General features: G+C 39.4%; 2 protein-coding genes across 2 annotated transcripts; one reads left to right on the top strand and one right to left on the bottom strand.

Moving 5' to 3' along the window:
• Positions 1-5,268: 5,268 nt before the first annotated feature.
• Positions 5,269-7,696, bottom strand: lg16h3orf38 (linkage group 16 C3orf38 homolog). The gene is made up of 4 exons (XM_085374867.1): positions 7,561-7,696; positions 7,158-7,333; positions 5,820-6,022; positions 5,269-5,632 (listed from the first exon to the last, which is right to left on the bottom strand). Exons 1-4 carry the CDS (start codon positions 7,685-7,687, stop codon positions 5,269-5,271), a joined length of 870 nt encoding a protein of 289 aa, XP_085230993.1. The 5' UTR covers positions 7,688-7,696.
• Positions 7,697-8,275: 579 nt separating this feature from the next.
• Positions 8,276-16,915, top strand: LOC146616379 (uncharacterized). Its single transcript, XM_085374656.1, has 11 exons — positions 8,276-8,402; positions 9,823-10,070; positions 10,204-10,321; positions 11,716-11,868; positions 11,990-12,178; positions 12,948-13,021; positions 13,332-13,529; positions 13,622-13,759; positions 13,842-13,931; positions 14,146-14,289; positions 14,417-16,915. Exons 2-11 carry the CDS (start codon positions 9,831-9,833, stop codon positions 14,543-14,545), a joined length of 1,473 nt encoding a protein of 490 aa, XP_085230782.1. The 5' UTR covers positions 8,276-8,402; positions 9,823-9,830; the 3' UTR covers positions 14,546-16,915.
• The last annotated feature ends 435 nt before the right edge of the window (positions 16,916-17,350 follow it).

Here is a 17,350-nt window from a genome sequence, read left to right as displayed (position 1 = left end):
AAATGTAAATGTTTCCAGGGGATTACAATTACACTGTAGCAAGAAGTAAGTGGATAAAATGGGATTTAATGACATTCTCATTAGCTTCATTTATTTGGATTTGCATTAGCCACAGCAGTTAGTTTGCTTGAAAATGAGCGAGGTGTACCTGCTTTCCTCTATAAGTTTAACTTCCACACCGAACCAATGCTGTCTGCTGTGGATTTCAGTGATGCTGCTGTTGTGTGGACAAGAAAACTAAACCTGACAGTTGTTATACCTTATTCTGCCTGAGTCTCTCTTAGGAGCGGCAGACCATATCGCTCAGCAATACTGCAGATGAGCTAATGGCATTCTTATAACAAAGGGAGCAAAACAATTAACATTGTTATACCTTTCGCAATTTTCTAAATGATGTTGTCAATATGCTCTGACCACGAAACCCAGTATGCAATTTCTATTCATTTGATCTTATTGACTTCTTTGTATTTTATATCACCAGATATACAGCTGCTGGCTAACCATAGTCCCCTCCCACCAATCACAGATTTTGATTTGAAGGTGTCCAAATCCTATTATTCATATTGACCCAGCATCCATCAATTCCTGCTTTAAGACGTTCGATGATTCAGTGCAGTTATCAGTGGGAGAAAACGTGCTGAATAATCAGCATAAATTGCACAGCTGTGTGTCAGCCCCGCAAAAAAAAAAAAAAAATGGAACCCTTCCACAGAACTGGATGAAATATGGCGTTGCAGAACGACAGAGTGAGACTTTAACACCAAACAATGTTGACCTCATTTCCTCAGCCTCAAGTTATGTAGCTGTTTCTGTGCAGTTTTAGTGTGTGCAGGTTTATGAAACACTGCTGGGTTGGAGGGCAAGTCCAACAAGATGATAAAATAACTGTCAACCTTTGATTGAATTCTCCTCTAATGTGTTTTGTCAGCAGGAGAAATGTCATTGGCCACTAGTTGATTTTTCTTTTTGCTTTCAATTCATAAATCCTGCTCTTTGTTGTCCAGAGAATGCAGACCGCAGAGAATATTGTGTCAAAGCTGTCTCTTAACACCTTCACCGGTCCAGATAAATTACTGCCTATGAAAGCCAACAGTTCTCTCTTTTAGAACCCCATTACTTTAATGGAGGACAATTCAAGCTTGAAATATTTACAGTTTTCCTCACGGATGCAGCCATATAGAAATTGCCCAGTAACATAAGCTCAGCTTAGATTGCTCTTATGAATTGATTGGTTTCCTCCGTGATCTTAAAAGTCCTATTTTTTTCCTCTGCTTTTTGTGACCTGTGGCTCAGCCTTGCCCTTTTTTTGTGGAGTTTGAGTGCCCCCTTCTGGCCTCATGTTGTCATGAGACTACAAGTGCACTGTAGTCTCTTCCAGTAAAGTAAAATATCAAGATCATTTTTATACATGTATAAAATGCCTGGAACCAATTCAAGGATTTGTTAAATGGTTTGAGAAGACACTGGGAGTCCGTGGGTTCAACTTTAAACATTACAGCTAAAGCCATTTAGGAAGGGAGGGGAAAACACCTGGGCATCAATAAATCTGTAAATCTATCAGCCTATCAGCATTCAGCAATAAATAAAGTCACCCCTAATGAGGTCTCTTCTAGGAGCACAACATATATCTCAACAGTTGTAAAAGAGAAAAAAAATGTAATTACAATTAAAGAAGCAGTTTCTATGGTTCACCACCAATAAGCTATTTCAAATAACTGTGGGTCTGAGTTTTAGCATGTTTCCTTATAAGAAACACACTTCTCTATTAGAGGAGGGTAAAGCGAAAAGTGTGGGGGGGGAAACTCTCTGGAGTCAAAACTCTAACCAGACGCCACTGCAGCGGTATTTTTGAACCCGTGCGTCAGAGCTGTGCCCGTGGCCAAACCGCTTATTAAAACGCAGAGAAGCCAAGTGCCATAAAGACAGAAGGCAAGCAGCTTGTTATTATTCTTTCTGAGAGGTGAACAGGCTGAGATCAATGGCTGCAGTGGTTTCGCCTCGCCACAACTATGGCCCTATAAAGCACAAAGACCCGTGTGGCTCCGACCCATACAGTCACAGATATTAAGTATTCCAGGGGCCTTTGAAAGAGGCTGCCAAGAATAATTTCCCACATGTAACATTTCCCACCAAAGCCACAGAGTCATACTGGCATATTCTGTGCCCCCACTAGACCCCACATGCCCTCGCTAGAGTGACGCAGGAGAATCGATGGAAAAACAGATCCACTTCATTAATAAGGAGTCACGTTTGTCTTTATTTTTTATATACAGATGGCTGAAAAAAAAACATTTATGAGAAAAAAAGCAAGAACTGGATGCTGCTCGGGTGTTGCTCAAATGTGACCCAGTTTTTGTACCATGAGTATTAACGAGCTTTGCCAAACTATTTTCAAAAGTCACACTAGAACAAGCTTCAGAGACAAATGCAAAGAAGCATTGATACAGGTCACATGTTTAGCATATAGCACATATACCTGATAACATGATATCAGCACAGGTGAGTTTGAACGTGTAAAATGATCTTAGGCACGTTGTGTGGAAAAGCGATCTGCTTTCTTCATCCCATCCAGCAAAATTTCAAATCCGCAGCTGTCTGAAGCGGGTCTAGATGAATTCATGTCATGTGCCATTTGGTCCAATAAAAAAAAAGGCAAGACCAATAGCACTGAGTTTTCTTTTTTTCCTGACCACAGGTAGTAAATGTATATTTTTATATGAAATGTCTGACCAACCAGTAAAGCCCTTCTAGGGTGGTGTGGCAGCTTGTGTGCAATCAAACCTACTCAAAGAGTATGAAAGTGGCTAAATATGTGGACATTAACCGCTGACACAACATCTCAGACATTAACCCTGTGGAGATTTGAGTTTTAAAAGTTACGAGTGAACAGCAGCAATGGCAGGCTATAATATACTCTATGATAGCCGGCTCTGGCTAGCTGGCAGAGCAAGCCTACATGATTGCACCAATTTTCAACTCATCTTTTTACTCCTGATGCATTCATATAGTACTACTGCATGTCATCAACTTTTGTGTACTCTTTCAAATGCTTTGTTTGGTCGGGGTCTCTCTACATTCTCCTACTCTCTCCGAAACAGATGACTGTCCCTCCCTAAGACCTGTGCCAGAGGTCTCTTCCTTTTAACAGGGTCTTCCTTTCTGCCACTGCCAAGTGCTTGCTCATAGATGATCATTGAGGTTATCTCTCTAATATTCAAGGGCATCACCTGTTTGACTGTCACTGCGGTGGTTTAACCTGAGCTAAATTTGTCTTAGATTCATCAGGCAAACGTTGTGCTGACAAACACAATTCCTAGACAAAAGGGAGCATGTTTTTATTTTGCCCACAGCTGCACTGTTTGGTCACAATTTAAAAATGCCACAAAGCCAGTTTTTCTAAACAAGTGCTGGGAATAGTAGGATGACGAGTTTGGTACCAAAAAACCAGTCAACCTGCAAGTGATTCAGCGGTATATGCATTACACTGAGAGGTGGCAGAGTTGAAGATTTTCATTGGGGCAAGATTAGAAATGAGTACATCAGAGGGAGAGCTCAGGTTAAGCGGATTGGAGACAAAGTTAGAGAAGCGAGATTGAGAGGGTTTGGACATGTGCAGAGGGGAGAGAGTGGATAAGCTGGACAAAGGACATTGAATATGGGGCTAAAGAAGATGACCACAGAGAAGATTAATAGATGTAGGGAAGCAGGACATGCAGAGGGTTGATGTGACAGACACGGAGGAGGGTAGGGACAGGGTGAGATAAAAGCAGATGAGCTACTCTGATTGCCCCTAAAGGAAGCAGCAGAAAAAAAAGTATAACTGTCTGTTCTGGGAGATCCTTAAAACAGCAAAATTAAAAAGCACCATTTAGACTTGTAATTCAGTTCATTAAGGAGAGTCAGTTTCACAGCAATGTTTTCCAATCTCCAACTTCCAGCCATTTAATTAAACTACTTAACACCTGGCACTGAACAGGAACAAATTAGCTGAAATTATAATATTTTTATATGCACATTTGTCTAAATATTAGACTTTTTCTGAACTATGTTACTCTGTTGGTATTTCTAACAGACTGTTTATCTGTAAACATTGTGGGATGAAAAGCCATGAAAGCACACTGCTTGACTTTGTAGTGTCACATAAAGACAGATATTTATTTGTTAATAAATGGCTACGTTACATCTCAAAAGTTTGTTACTCATAAAACTCCTTTAAAAAAAAAAAACATACATTCAAAATTAAATTTAATCCAACAGTAAATTATTGAGAAATGTTGTGAATGGCACCGATTAAAGGAATTGCGAACAACTTGAATAAAATGCCTACATATCACACAGGTGCCCATTTTCTACAACCATCTGTTGGGACATTGTGCTGCCTAATGCAAGTTTATGTTAAATCCTTTGCAGTTATGTTGGCACGGATAAAACTGCTGTGTTAGTTTGCTGTGTTCTGTGAGGGAAGATGCATTTTAACAACTGTCAGCATGAAAAAAGCATGAATTTGTTTAAACGAGAATAACCTGAAGAGTTTCAGAAGATATTTGGTTGCTTTTGTTCAGACAATAAAACATGCAAAGGCTGATACCTATTCTTGCTTACTGTTTTTTGAACAAGTATAACTGCTTTCAGTTGTGCCATCTCAGAAAAAAAAAAAGCCTATTAGCATTATAAACCTGCATTAGGCATCTCAATGTCCTGCTGTGACACTGAAATGCTGGCTGCTCTGCATGAACATAGTCAATTAAAAACCATAGTCACTTACAACTCTTTTCATTTTTACAGCTGAAATAAAATTTAATGTGCTTTTCTTTCCTAAAAAATACATTTCTAAGAGATCTTTTGAGTGACAGTATAACTGTTACTATACCACAAATGTATACATTGAACATATTTTACATAAGGCACAGGCTTCCAAAGCACTACATGCTTTGCAAAAAGGTACAGTATATTTAAAGCAGCCCATCCATTTACCTTCTAGGATAATCTTTGAGAATTCTGCTTTGCATGTTATGATGCAAATATTCAATTTAAATGCATCAGTTTGAGTCTACCTTTATATTATTGCATGACGGCCTATAAGTTAGAAGATAGGGTTGTATCAGATGAGTTATTAGATGCAATATGAGGTCCCAAATGCCCAGAAAATAAGTGTTCATGCAAATAAGATGAGTGTAGAGTAGAACCAAAAGGCCAAACCACCACTTTTGGATAAATAATGTGAAAGGAAATAAAACTAATAAATCTAAAACTAATCTATCTTGACTGTCAGCTACAGAGAAGCTGCAGTTCACTGGAATTGTAGGTCAAAGCAGGTGCTGGCACATCTGTCCCACTAAGAGCATCCTGCCCTCTGATTTTCAGGTTGACAAACTTTATCTTCCAGCTGTTGTTGTCCAGAGGAGAGCGGATAAGGCCAAATATTTGTTCAAAGATTCCCAGACAGACTGAATCTCTGTGAATAGTCCCAGCCACAGCCACCAACACCAAGCCATGACGAGAGGTCAAGGCTTTGAGGCCATGGGGATCCAAATTGGGACTAAAGAGGAGACGCTCATCCCTGGTCAGTGCCAAGAATCGACAACTAACCAGATCAGCACCCAGAAACTCCTCCATCTGCTCACTGCCAGCTCTGAGAAAGACATAACTCTGTTATTAGTGTTTTGGGGTTGTTTTACCTTCATCTCTATGCTTTGTAAGAAGAAAATCAGAAGGAATAATCTACCTGAAACAGAGGACTACTCTGAATAAGATTATAAACCAACAACATCAGTATTATTTAAATTCTCATTTGCTTTCACTACTAATGAGGTTCTTACTTGGAGAGGAGACGTAACTTCACATCAGGCCAGAAATGTTGTGGTCCCCAGTCTTGGGGCTGTTGGCCAAGTGAAAGGTTTTGACTGTTCAACAGCTGGAAGAACCACTGACAGAACTGCTGGCCGAGGACCAGTGGATCAAAGCCCATCCCACAGTTCACATCTGAGGAAGCCGCCTCTCCTTGAGGGTTTTCATCCACCACCTCCATAAAGAAATGAGAGGTTGTTGTTACATATGATCTTCAGTCTCTACAAGTCAGAGCACTACACCCATATTAGCTAGAAGGTCAGTTCTTTGATGGAATGGCAACAGGTTCTAAAATATAAAGTCTGAGTAAGGCTTGATTTTAGAGCTGGTGTTGACCCTGAATTTTGGGAAGTACAAATTCTAATATCAATATACAGTGCTGTAAAAAAAAAAAACAGCACTCTCTTCCTGATTTCTTATTTTTTTGCATATTTGTCACAGTTACATGCTTCAAATCATCAAACACATTTTAGTATTGGTCAAAGATAGCCAGAGTAAATACAAAAATGCTGTCTTTAAATGATGTTTGCATTTATTATGAGTAAAAAGCTATCCAACCCTACCTGGCCCTAAGTAAAAAACAAAAAACAGAAACATCTTTCTGATTGTCAAGACAATGGAAAATAGTCTGTGGACTGACAAAACAAAATATTAACTTTTTTGGAAAGTTTGCATCCTGTTACATCTGGTGTAGAACTACTACACAGCAGTTCATAAAAAACAAAACAAAAACAAAAAAAAACCCAGCAGCAGTCAAACACTGTGGTGGTAGTGTGATCATTTGGGACTGCTTTGGGATCTGGATGCCTTGCCCTGACTGATTGAACCATGAATTCTGCTCTCTACCAGAAAATCCAGAGAATGTCCAGCCATCAATTTGCACCCTGAAGCTCAAGAGCACTAGGGTTATGCACCAGTGCAGGGATCCAAAACACAACAGGAACTCCATCTCTAAATAGCTCAAAAAAATAAAATGAAGTTTTTGGAATGGCCTATTCAATATCAAAACTGCTTGATTGCAGTTCTTGTTGCCAAGGGTGGCACAGTCTGTTGTTCGGTGATTACTTTTTCAAAGCAATATATAAACTGTTATAAAGGTGTGTGAGGACACTGTGTGTGAATAACCCTAATTATGTCTTCTCTTTCCAGGCATACCAACATCAGTGCCATGTCTTCACTTCACTGAACTTCACTATTCAATAAACAATACTTTCCATCCTTTATAAAATAGATGGGTCGCCTTTGGCTTATCCCCAAATAAAACATTTACTGGCGGCAGTGGCTTCTGTTTCTCTCGTGTGTCAAGTTACCTTTACAGAGGACCACAGCTCCAGGGTCCTCTTTATAAGCATGTGTTTCTCGCTATTTGGGGGCATCGCCACACCTTCTGTAGCCAGGTACTTGAATATCAGGTCACGCTGAACCTTTTTCCTCCTCAGGAGCTCTTCGGCATTTTTAGTGAAGGCGAGAATGGTTTCTTTAGCTTCTGCAGTGGAAAAATGATCAGACAGAGTAGGATAAGCTAATCATTTATTTATCTATCCAGCAGAGGTGAGAAAACACTGAAATTGTTCATGCAATTTATTTGTTATTTCTTGGTAGGTATACAACAAATCTCTTGATTAAGGACATTATGTAACTCACTGGGCTCCAGTAAAGACTTAAGGTAAGCTGACTTCCTCTTTGCCATATGAAATTGAATAAAAGTCTTACCCGTAATGTTTTCCACGACTATCATCTTATTCGTGACCGTATCACTGAGTGACAGTAAGTCGCATTTTGTCATTAGGCTCAGTATCTTCGTAAATCCAGCACGCTCTGTTTCTGATAGTCCTGACATTTTTGGCAAAACGAAAACACTGGGGCGGTTTCGTCCATGCGAGTCCTGCAAGAAATCTCTCCGTACGGAAACAAGCAGTAGTGGGAACGGGATCCGTTCAAAACACTGGTTGCTATGTTACGTTGATGCGTTCGCAATATTTCGGAGGGCAGACAACTTAAGGTATTGTCAACACCGCAATTGTCACCGTAAGAGCTAGAAATTACGATAACAGAGTGAACACGAATGTAGTACAGAAGGGCTTTCGCTGCCTTTAGGTTTGTAAAAAATATGGGAATCTTGATATTTACTTACAGAAAGCAAAACAAACAAAAGACATTTTTTCCATTACTTTTTGCTCTCACTAATAAGTAGGAGCTAGAGAGTGCAGTGTCTTCTGCTGTATCATTCAGGGAAACTGGTGCTGTGTACTGACACGTTTTATGGTAATTATTACGTAAAAAAGGGGAAGTTTTCTCCATTTTTCTTTGAGTTATTAGAGGCTCATTAGAATAAATACCAAAATATCAATCGTTGAAATATGAAGTGTACGGTGAGCTCCTGAAGGCATCATAAACCAAGCTAGCAGCTAGCCTGCGCAGTAGCGATGCTCGGACGGGAGAGCTGGTCAGCCTGTTTAGCTGGCGTCACGCTATCATATTAACATGCTTTAACGAGGCTAAGAGGATCCGTTCTCCAGTTTAATATCGTACTGTGAAGCTAGTGAACCCGAAAGGTAATGTACTGTTATCATTTGCTAATTTACCCTCAGCTAGTTATCCATTCGTTTAGCTTAGCTGGTATGTTGTTAGTGCAGTGCCGCTTATTTACATGTCACTTAAACATTTAGGCATTCTTGTTAGTTTTTTCAGTTAAACTGCTGGTCCACTTACAGTAATGTTTTAGGGTATGTAATATTATTTTCCCTTCTGTCGGGATTCACATTCAACCACACGTTGGTATTTACTGTTTATCTTTGGTCTTATTGAATTGAACTATCTTACATCTTGCAGTTTGATACTTTTCTTGAAATCAGTGTATGATCGTGGTAACGCGATTAGATCTGGAGGTTTCTGTCGAGAGCAAATCAGGGGATTTGACATGTGTACGTTCAATGACACAGAAACGTACCTTAGACATTGACCTATTCCTGCTGGTTTTTATCCAGCATCTGGGTCGCATAGACAAATATTGATAGACTTCAAAGCTAAAGCTGTCAGAAGGAATGAGGAACTGTGTCATTGCAAAAAAAAAAAAATCATTTCGCAGGACATGCACATCACACTGGCCAGCTTTCAACACAAGGAAATATTAAGAAATGAGCAGGAGGAAGAAACTGCCAGTGTCTAGTGGTGGTAGTATCATGCTCTGGGGCTGGGAATAATGAACGAGGTTGCCTTCAAATTCTTCAACTTCACCTCAAATCAACAGCTAGATAGTTAAAACTTGAATATAACTGGATGTCCCAACACCACCATGGTCCCAAACAAACATCTACATTGTAGCTTGCCATCGCCAGTGTGTGAATGGGTGAATGACTGAATGTAGTGTGAAGCGCTTTGGGGTCCTTAGGGACTAGAAAAGCGCTATACAAATGCAGGCCATTTACCATTTACATTCAAACTAGTTTTGAAATGGATTAAGCATTAAACATTAAGCTTCTGGACTGACTTTCCTAAAGCCCTGACCTCAAACTTATTGAAAATGTGTGGACTACTTCTGCCAAGAATAGTGGTCTAATATCTAGGCACAGTTATGCCATAAGCATAATGGATATCAAAAGTGTCTTGTTGAGGTGCAACTTGCTAAGGGAAACTTAACTTAATATTAGCGGCGGTGTATCTATATATTTCAACCTGTGTATATATACTTTTCAATATATATACTTTTCTGTGTTGTTAGAGACAATCCATACATTTTCTTCTGGTTATCTGGGGCCGGGTCACAGGGGCAGGACATATAAACAGTATACACTAGATATATGTACACAAAGCCTAAAACTAGATAATTGTATTTCAAGGAGTTTATTACATTTTGTACAAATTGAGGAGGCCAAAAGTGTGCTTCATGTTGGGTATGTTTTCTGCTTAGGGATTATCTATTTTTGCATACATTCTTCAAATTGTATAAATCTTTCTCTCTTGATTTTCCATTAGTATTTCCGATGGGAGACTATGAGAGCAGTGCTCCTGGGCGAATAACTGTGTATTCAATCCAGGGTTGCCCACACTGCACGCAGGCCAAGACCACCCTTGCTGGCTTGGGAGTGCCTGTATGTGACATAGACCTCGGTAGTCATTCAGAGCTGAGAGCAAAGGTGAAGGAGCTGACAGGACGCAGCACAGTCCCTCAGATCTTCTTTAACAATATTCATGTTGGAGGTAACGACGACCTGCAGAAACTGGTGAGGAAAAGGAAAACATTTCTGACGATACCACTAGTTTACTGGTCCCTAATGACCAGTAAACTAAGAGGTCAAGCAATGTCCAAAAATGGGGGAGAAAAACTAATTTGAATTGATACTGTAATTTCTGTAGTCACCTGAAGAGCTTCAGAGGCTGGTAAGTCTGGTGAAGGAAGAGCCCCTTCCAGCAGATGCACCACCTCTGCCACAACAGAGTCAGTCAGAGCATACAGCTTCAGAGAACGAAGGAGGTAAGGAATTAATTCTTAAGAGTTTTTGCCTGCTTAAGATCATTACTTTCCTTTCCTTCCCTTTACAGTCAAAAATGCTCTTAAGGCACATTTTAATGCGGTTCTTAAATATATTTGTAAAATACCTTCTGATATTTTAGTATATTAACTGCCTATCTTTCAAGAAATAGACAAGCATGGTCTGAAGTCAGCGTGTCCGGTTATGCATAGTCATTGTTGGCTGAAGGTGAGCCAAGAGCAAAGAGTGGTTATGAAATAGCATTGGCTGATGTAGTGAAAAAGCCATTTTTAGGCAACATCAGGTGTGTGTGTGTGTGTGTGTGTGTGTGTGTGTGTGTGTGTGTGTGTGTGTGTGTGTGTGTGTGTGTGTGTGTGTGTGTGTGTGTGTGTGTGTGTGTGTGTGTGTGTGTGTGTGTGTCTTACATCCATGCTCCTCTACTCCTCCAAATGCCAACACGGACAGTTGATACAGGAAACCTGAAACTCTGGATAAGCCTAGTAGTGCTGGGCTGCCCCACAGCACCTCATATGTACAGTGTAAACAGTGTTTGTAGAAAAATATTGAAATTTAATGTTAGCTTTTGTGAAGTTTAATTAAAATCAACAGTACGTGGTACTACACATACATCTCTGGCACCTAACGATAATGCACTGAAGAGCAGAACAAGTCATCAGATTGTAGTCGGTGTAATATAGGTGAGCTGCTTCTGATAGAGCAGTTTTATTTAGTGTTTGCACAGATGTATAGACTATTGGAGTACTTACAGTTTTGCCTTTTTAACAATGACACCCTTTACATATACAGTCAGAACCATATTATACAATACGTTCCTTATACCAGATTCTAACCATCCAAATGTTGCAGAAGCATGCCTAAAAGACTTGTGTTGCTGCCATGAGATTCACTGATTCCATATTTGCATCAATGAGCAGTTGAACTGGTGTACCTAATTAAGTGGCAGGTAAGTGTACAATATAATGGGGGGGGAGAAGAAAGAATGAAATTGCCATTTGTGCGTGTAAATATTTCTTTGGAAACATGATTTGTCTCTGTGATCCCTGTCAGACTTTATATAATAGACAGGACTGAGGTCTGATGCTTAAAAAAAATCTTAGTAATGCTTGTGCCATATATACACAGTTACACATTTACTTAATTCCTCTTCAGTAGTGTATATTCCAAAAATCTCATTTACAAACCAAAGCAATGCTGCTGTGTTGAAATGAAAGAAGCCAGAAGTTTACCCAGCTCAGGCAATACCTTTTCTCACCAGCGAGACATTTTTTCACAGATGCAGAACTACATCGTTTATCAAATTCTTTCATACATGTGTGAACATGATTATATTTCTGTGTGTTTATACATGTGTGACCTGGAAATTCCACGCGTGTAGAATTTACGTGTGAGAGAGATGAGTTGGCAGACCTAGTGGAAGACCTCAAACATGCCAGCATGATTGGCAGTCATAGGAGGGGGCTGACTTTATACAAAAAGAGCTTCTCAGGAAGTCAGCTGGTTGACTGGCTGCAAAAAGAGAAGGGCATGGGTAAGTAAGGCTGTCAGTGATATGGGTAAAATCTCATGCAATTTTCCAAGCGCCCCTATCCTTACAAAACATAGTCAAATTCAGTTCTGTCAGCACTTGATTGTGGCTATGTGTACACTAGCCAGGGCTGCAGCCTGTAATACTGGACAGGCATTGTTGAAGAAGAAGTACATGATCAGAGTTCATGGCTGTGAGCAGCAGGATGGCAATTTTGGCGAAGGAAAAGACACCATGGATGCACTGTACAGGCTACTGGAGGATGATTCAGCTCTCAACGCAGGACAGACTTCAACCTGCAGTCCCATGCAGGGTACGTCAGGACCAGATAAGGCTTGGAGTGTGCACGTATCGCATTTCAGGTTCACTCTGAGCAGTGTCTTTCAGCACTCTACTAACCCATGTCCTTTCTTTGCTGCTAACTTAGCATATGATCCTTCTGGGTTTGTGGCTTTAAGAGCTGAAATATGGTGTATCCAATAAAAACATCATTCGCTCATTAGCTTGCAATGCCTGCGTGACTGAGCGCATTCTCTGTCTTGAAAATCTATGCAGTATTTTAAAAAAATACTTAAACTCACTGTCTTCATCAGTGAATTAACATAACTTAGCAAATTTAGACTAAATAAATAAACTATATTTGATCATAAATAATGCTTTATGATGATATTATGCATAAAGTGTATCAGGCTGCAAAGAACCTAGCTGGATTTCAATGTCAGCTGCTGGCTGTTTCACAACAGTTTCCTGCTTTGCTGTGGGCTTGGGTCAAATTAATACTTGGTTTTAATTTCCTGTCAGATATTCCTTTACTTCTGCAATGGTGGTGGTGAGTCATATTGGCTGGCTCTGTGTTGGCGTGTTTATACCTGAAAGCTGCACACTTGTAGAACCTGTAGAGTCACACCATGATACCAGCAGGATTTTACCCAGCTTCCTTTTTTTCTATAGCGCCTTATAAAAAGCACAATTTGTTTTTTGTTTTTTCTTTGTTTTGTTTTTTCCCAGCTCTTGTTTAATATTTTGACTCTGAACTATGTTGATTTTTATTTCATGTTTTTCTCTCTTTGTCTTCCTGCCAGCCACTGAGCTCTCTTTGCTTTTACGGGAGATGATTCTGAAATTGTTCTCGGAGCATCTCTCTGCCGATGGCAAGGTAATGTTGTCCCTGATGCTCACTGAGTGCATGTTGCTATTTTGTAAAAGCAACAGTGCATTTGGATCTGTGCCACACAGTGTGTACTGTTGCACTGGGCAAGCTGTGTGTTCATATGAAGTTTCACTTTGGCAAACAGAAAAAACTTGTCTGCAAACATTTCTACTGTATTTTTCACTGCAGGTCTTTTTGTGACCTACATTCAAGGTTGTTTGTCAAGATATTTTGACAGGATAATGCTTCTCTGTTACTTTATCCCTGTACAAACGGTTAAATTAAATGCATGTACTTTGTGTCCATGCTCCCACAGTCTGTGGACTATAAAGGCATGTCAGCAAATCCTGTTTTTGAGCGTTACTGTGAGCTAGCTATTCAGCTGCAGAGGGTGGAGTTGCTGTCGCTTAGCCGGGAGGAGAAGCTGGCCTTCTTCATCAATATCTACAATGCCTTAGTCATCCATGGGTACCTACGCCTAGGGGCTCCCACCAACATGTGGCAAAGATACAGAGTAGGACTACACAGCTACACTGTCTCCCCCAGAATTCCTTTGTAATATCAATAAGACTTATGTGCTGAAATTAGGAATGTTTTGAATTGTAGTTCTTCAATTATGTGAGCTACCTGATTGGAGGAGAGGTATTCACGCTGCAGGACATTGAGAATGGCATTCTTAGAGGGAACAGAAAAGGTGTCGCACAGCTTCGAAGACCCTTCTCCAAAACGGACCCACGACTTCAAGTATTCACATTTTGATAGCTGAATTTATGTGGTGACAGTTTTCTTTAGTTAACTAAAGGTCATGTCTCTTGTTGTCCACTAGGTGGCACTTCCAGATGCTGAGCCACTGATTCACTTTGCCTTGAACTGTGGTGCAAAGGGCTGTCCACCTATTAAAACATACACACCACAAGTAAGTGATTTCGCTTTAGTTTTTTTGATTCTGAGAAGGCTTAGCTAAAATAAATACACTTGGAAACTCCCTCTTCTGTCACAGTTTTTACAGTTGTGAAATTGTCCCATAGATTTCATATCAGGTTTCCCAAGTCTTGCCTCTTATAATGTCTCCCATAATCGCGGCACCCTGAATGGTCAGAAATTAATTCTTATGTGCTCGCCCCTCTCAGGACATTGACAGCCAGCTCCGCACAGCAGCCGAGGCCTTCCTGGAGAATGATTACGCCTGTGTGGTAGATTCTGTAAAAAAAGAAGTGCACCTAAGTCAGATATTTAAGTGGTACAAAGCTGATTTTGGAGGCACGGATGAGAAGGTATTTTTAAGTTTAATAGCTGTATGTGTGCACATGTATGGATCCTGAATTTTTCTTGTAGGAAAAATAGATGAATTGTTTTTTTTAATGTTTTTTTTTTTTTGTTGCATCCCCTTCTATCTCATAGCTGCTGGGATGGGTGCTGGATCACATGGGTGACTCACCAAAGAAGACCAGCCTGCAGGGCGTCGTTTCTGCTGGAAAGACCAAAGTCAGTTTTCTCCCTTATGACTGGAGCTCCAACAGCACCCACTGAGCTCACACACAAATGCATTCACACCTACCTGTATGTACGTCTACATGTTTTACGTCCATTGTCTTCTGATTGAATCTGTACAAAATGGAAAAACACTTATTCTTAACCATGCGTATGTTTTATACAGAACATAATGTATGTCCCTGTGACATGAGGAGCACATTCTGCTCTCATTGTAAGCTCCTACACCCCATCTTTTGATGCTGTGTAAATACTAGAGAATTTGGTAAGATCATCTCAGTATTTTCTACACATGAATGGTGTACTCCAGCAGCTTGATAGCATCAAATGCACACTAAACATATTTTATTATCTGTAACCATAGTTGTGGCTCTCCTTTCCATGTCAGCCACTCAGGACTCATAGATGATCCCATTCCTCTCTGTCCAGTTCAACACTGGTTGAGCTATTCATGTGGTGCGTATATTTATAGCAGATGGAAACGATAACTTGGCTTATCAAACATACTGCTTTTATAAGCCATAAGAAAACCTTTTGAACTTTAAAGAAAAACACTCATTCATGTGCAGCAGACTGCACCTTCTTCTCTCTGGTCCTTCATTTAAGCATTTTGCAACCTACATATTTAAATGGTTTGGTTTTCCATTCTGTGGGGAAAGGAAGGATTAGCTGCTGCTCCTTTTATCTTTTAAATGAAATCGAATATAGGTGTGGATATTATATAGTCACAACTCAGCTTGTGGCTGTAGAATCTGAAATGCAAGGTGAAGATTTTGTAAATAATGATCCTTTTTGAGTTTGTTTGCGGTTAACAACCTCTGAGCTTTTTTTTTTAAAGGGGACAAATGAAATCTGGTTGTGCTGCTCTTATTGTCCTAGTTGGTCAGCATAGGATGCACTCAATGAGTAGTTGATTTACGTCAGCAAAGGGAGCAGCTTCTGTGTGCACTGTGTAGAACACACAGACATATCCAGTGTCTGCTGCTTAGACTTTATTTAAATGTATGGATCAGTTTGTCTTCCTATCAACCATAGGTAAACTTATTCTTCCTCTATGCATGTTAGCCTATGTGGCTTTTCAACCCTCTTTTTAATCCAGGTATTCCACTGTAAATTGCAGAAGTGCTATTACTGTGTTTTGGGTTTTTTAGCACAGTTATTTGTTTTAAAAAGAAAATTATGAAACATTTATCAAAACCAAACCCGTTCGGGATGCACTCTGACACTTTGCATGTTTTTTTTGCCTACTTATGCTACTGAGACATATTTGTACTTTTTCACAAGGTCGCTGTTCTGTTTGTCTGTATGTGAATAATGTGCTGTTGATCCAGCTTTTTATTTCAGCATGTCTACAGAAACTGGACAAAAAAGTCTTTAGAAGTGTACATTACCAAAATGTACCAAATGTACACTTGGTCATTAATTCAATAGGATATTAGTGTATTTAGTTTCACCTTGAACAAGTTTACAGAAACTATTCTTATTTAGGAGTTGAGCTTTTCTTTAAACTTAGCCTTTCATGGGGTTTTTTTTTTTTATTAATTTTTAGTATGGTGCTTCATTGTACATTGCATAGCAGTGCAATAACGTTCCATTAAGTTTCTATAATGTGTCACATCGTCTTAATTAAGATTTTCTTATCTCAGGTCAAAGCAAAATCTGACACCAGGTTGTTTGATGTCATCAGTGCATCGTATGCTGCATGTTGTTTTCTAGTCTTAGCATTTCTGTATAGTTTGTATTTGTTTGCAAAATCATTTTCAGCATTTGATTCCTGCACACTGCTGTGTTTTTGTTAAGGCTACAAGCAGCACCAAAGCAAATGGTTAAATTAGTCTCAGAGCTGGAACACATTTGCTGCATGAGTTAGAGGAATACCCTTCAGTCTTGAATAGTAACTTTAACAGGACTGCCTCTGCTGGCTAGTGGTTTTTTTTTTTTCTTTCTTCCCCCAGCCTGTGTGCTTGGCTATAAGAACTGCTTGGACCTAAAATGTCAGATATCGAAGTACACAAAGTAAAAAACCACATCTGATAAAAGTCAGGCATACACTGATTACTGCGTATAGACTTGAGGACACCAGTCTATTTAACAGACTGTAGTTTTTCTTTGAATGCAGCCTTCAGCAACAAAGTGCACCTTTGGCTTTACTATATTAGTGTTAAGAGTGGGAGACACTTTGTGGACTAAATTAAACAACACAAGATTTTTGTTTATAGATGTTCCCCGTTTTTTTTTTTTTTTTTTGTTGTTGTTGTTTTTTTCCCCCCCAAAAGATAATAAACATACCTCATGTATCAGGAAGATGTGATGCAAAAAACTTTTTTAAACAATTCTAATATCACTGTTCCTCTTTCCTAGGATTGACAACAAAAAAATTTACATCCCTAAATAAATAAATATGCAATGTTGACCTATATGCGTATACTGAGTTTGTGTTTTCCTTTACTATACTACCTCACAGCACGCAACCTAAGCTTTAAAGCAGATCACACTAGAGGGCAGAGGTTTAGTTTGTTTATTCAAACAAATTTCATCACTTTTTTTCTTTAAGAAAAATAGATGGGGAATCAATACCTTTACAAATCCAATCTATTGACATTTGTACATATAAATAAGCAGGTTTAAGTGCATCGTCTTATATAAACATTACATCAAAAAGGTATTAAACAGATCAACCACCTGAAAGGTTCATATATGATAAATGTGAAATACTCTACATAAAGAAATGCACAATCATTGTTTAAAGCAAGCTGGTACTGTATTAGTTACATGGTTTTTATCATCCTACAGTGTGAACACTGATTCAGTCTTGGCACTAACAGAATTGTGAGTAATGCATAC

Source organism: Diplotaxodon limnothrissa, linkage group LG16 (genome assembly GCF_057381915.1).
Source record: "Diplotaxodon limnothrissa isolate DT_005_m linkage group LG16, D_limnothrissa_male_GT1.1, whole genome shotgun sequence".
Taxonomy (NCBI): Eukaryota; Metazoa; Chordata; class Actinopteri; order Cichliformes; family Cichlidae; genus Diplotaxodon; species Diplotaxodon limnothrissa.
This window is presented reverse-complemented; position numbering and strand designations above follow the sequence as displayed.

Coding starts and splice junctions, on each gene's coding strand:
- lg16h3orf38 (XM_085374867.1), bottom strand. CDS start 7,687: ATGTCAGGACTATCAGAAACAGAGCGTGCTGGATTTACGAAGATACTG. Junction 7,334..7,560: donor AGTCGTGGAAAACATTACGG/GTAAGACTTTTA, acceptor TTTCCACTGCAG/AAGCTAAAGAAACCATTCTC. Junction 6,023..7,157: donor AGCTGTGGTCCTCTGTAAAG/GTAACTTGACAC, acceptor TTCTTTATGGAG/GTGGTGGATGAAAACCCTCA.
- LOC146616379 (XM_085374656.1), top strand. CDS start 9,831: ATGGGAGACTATGAGAGCAGTGCTCCTGGGCGAATAACTGTGTATTCA. Junction 13,022..13,331: donor ATCTCTCTGCCGATGGCAAG/GTAATGTTGTCC, acceptor ATGCTCCCACAG/TCTGTGGACTATAAAGGCAT. Junction 14,290..14,416: donor TTGGAGGCACGGATGAGAAG/GTATTTTTAAGT, acceptor TCTATCTCATAG/CTGCTGGGATGGGTGCTGGA.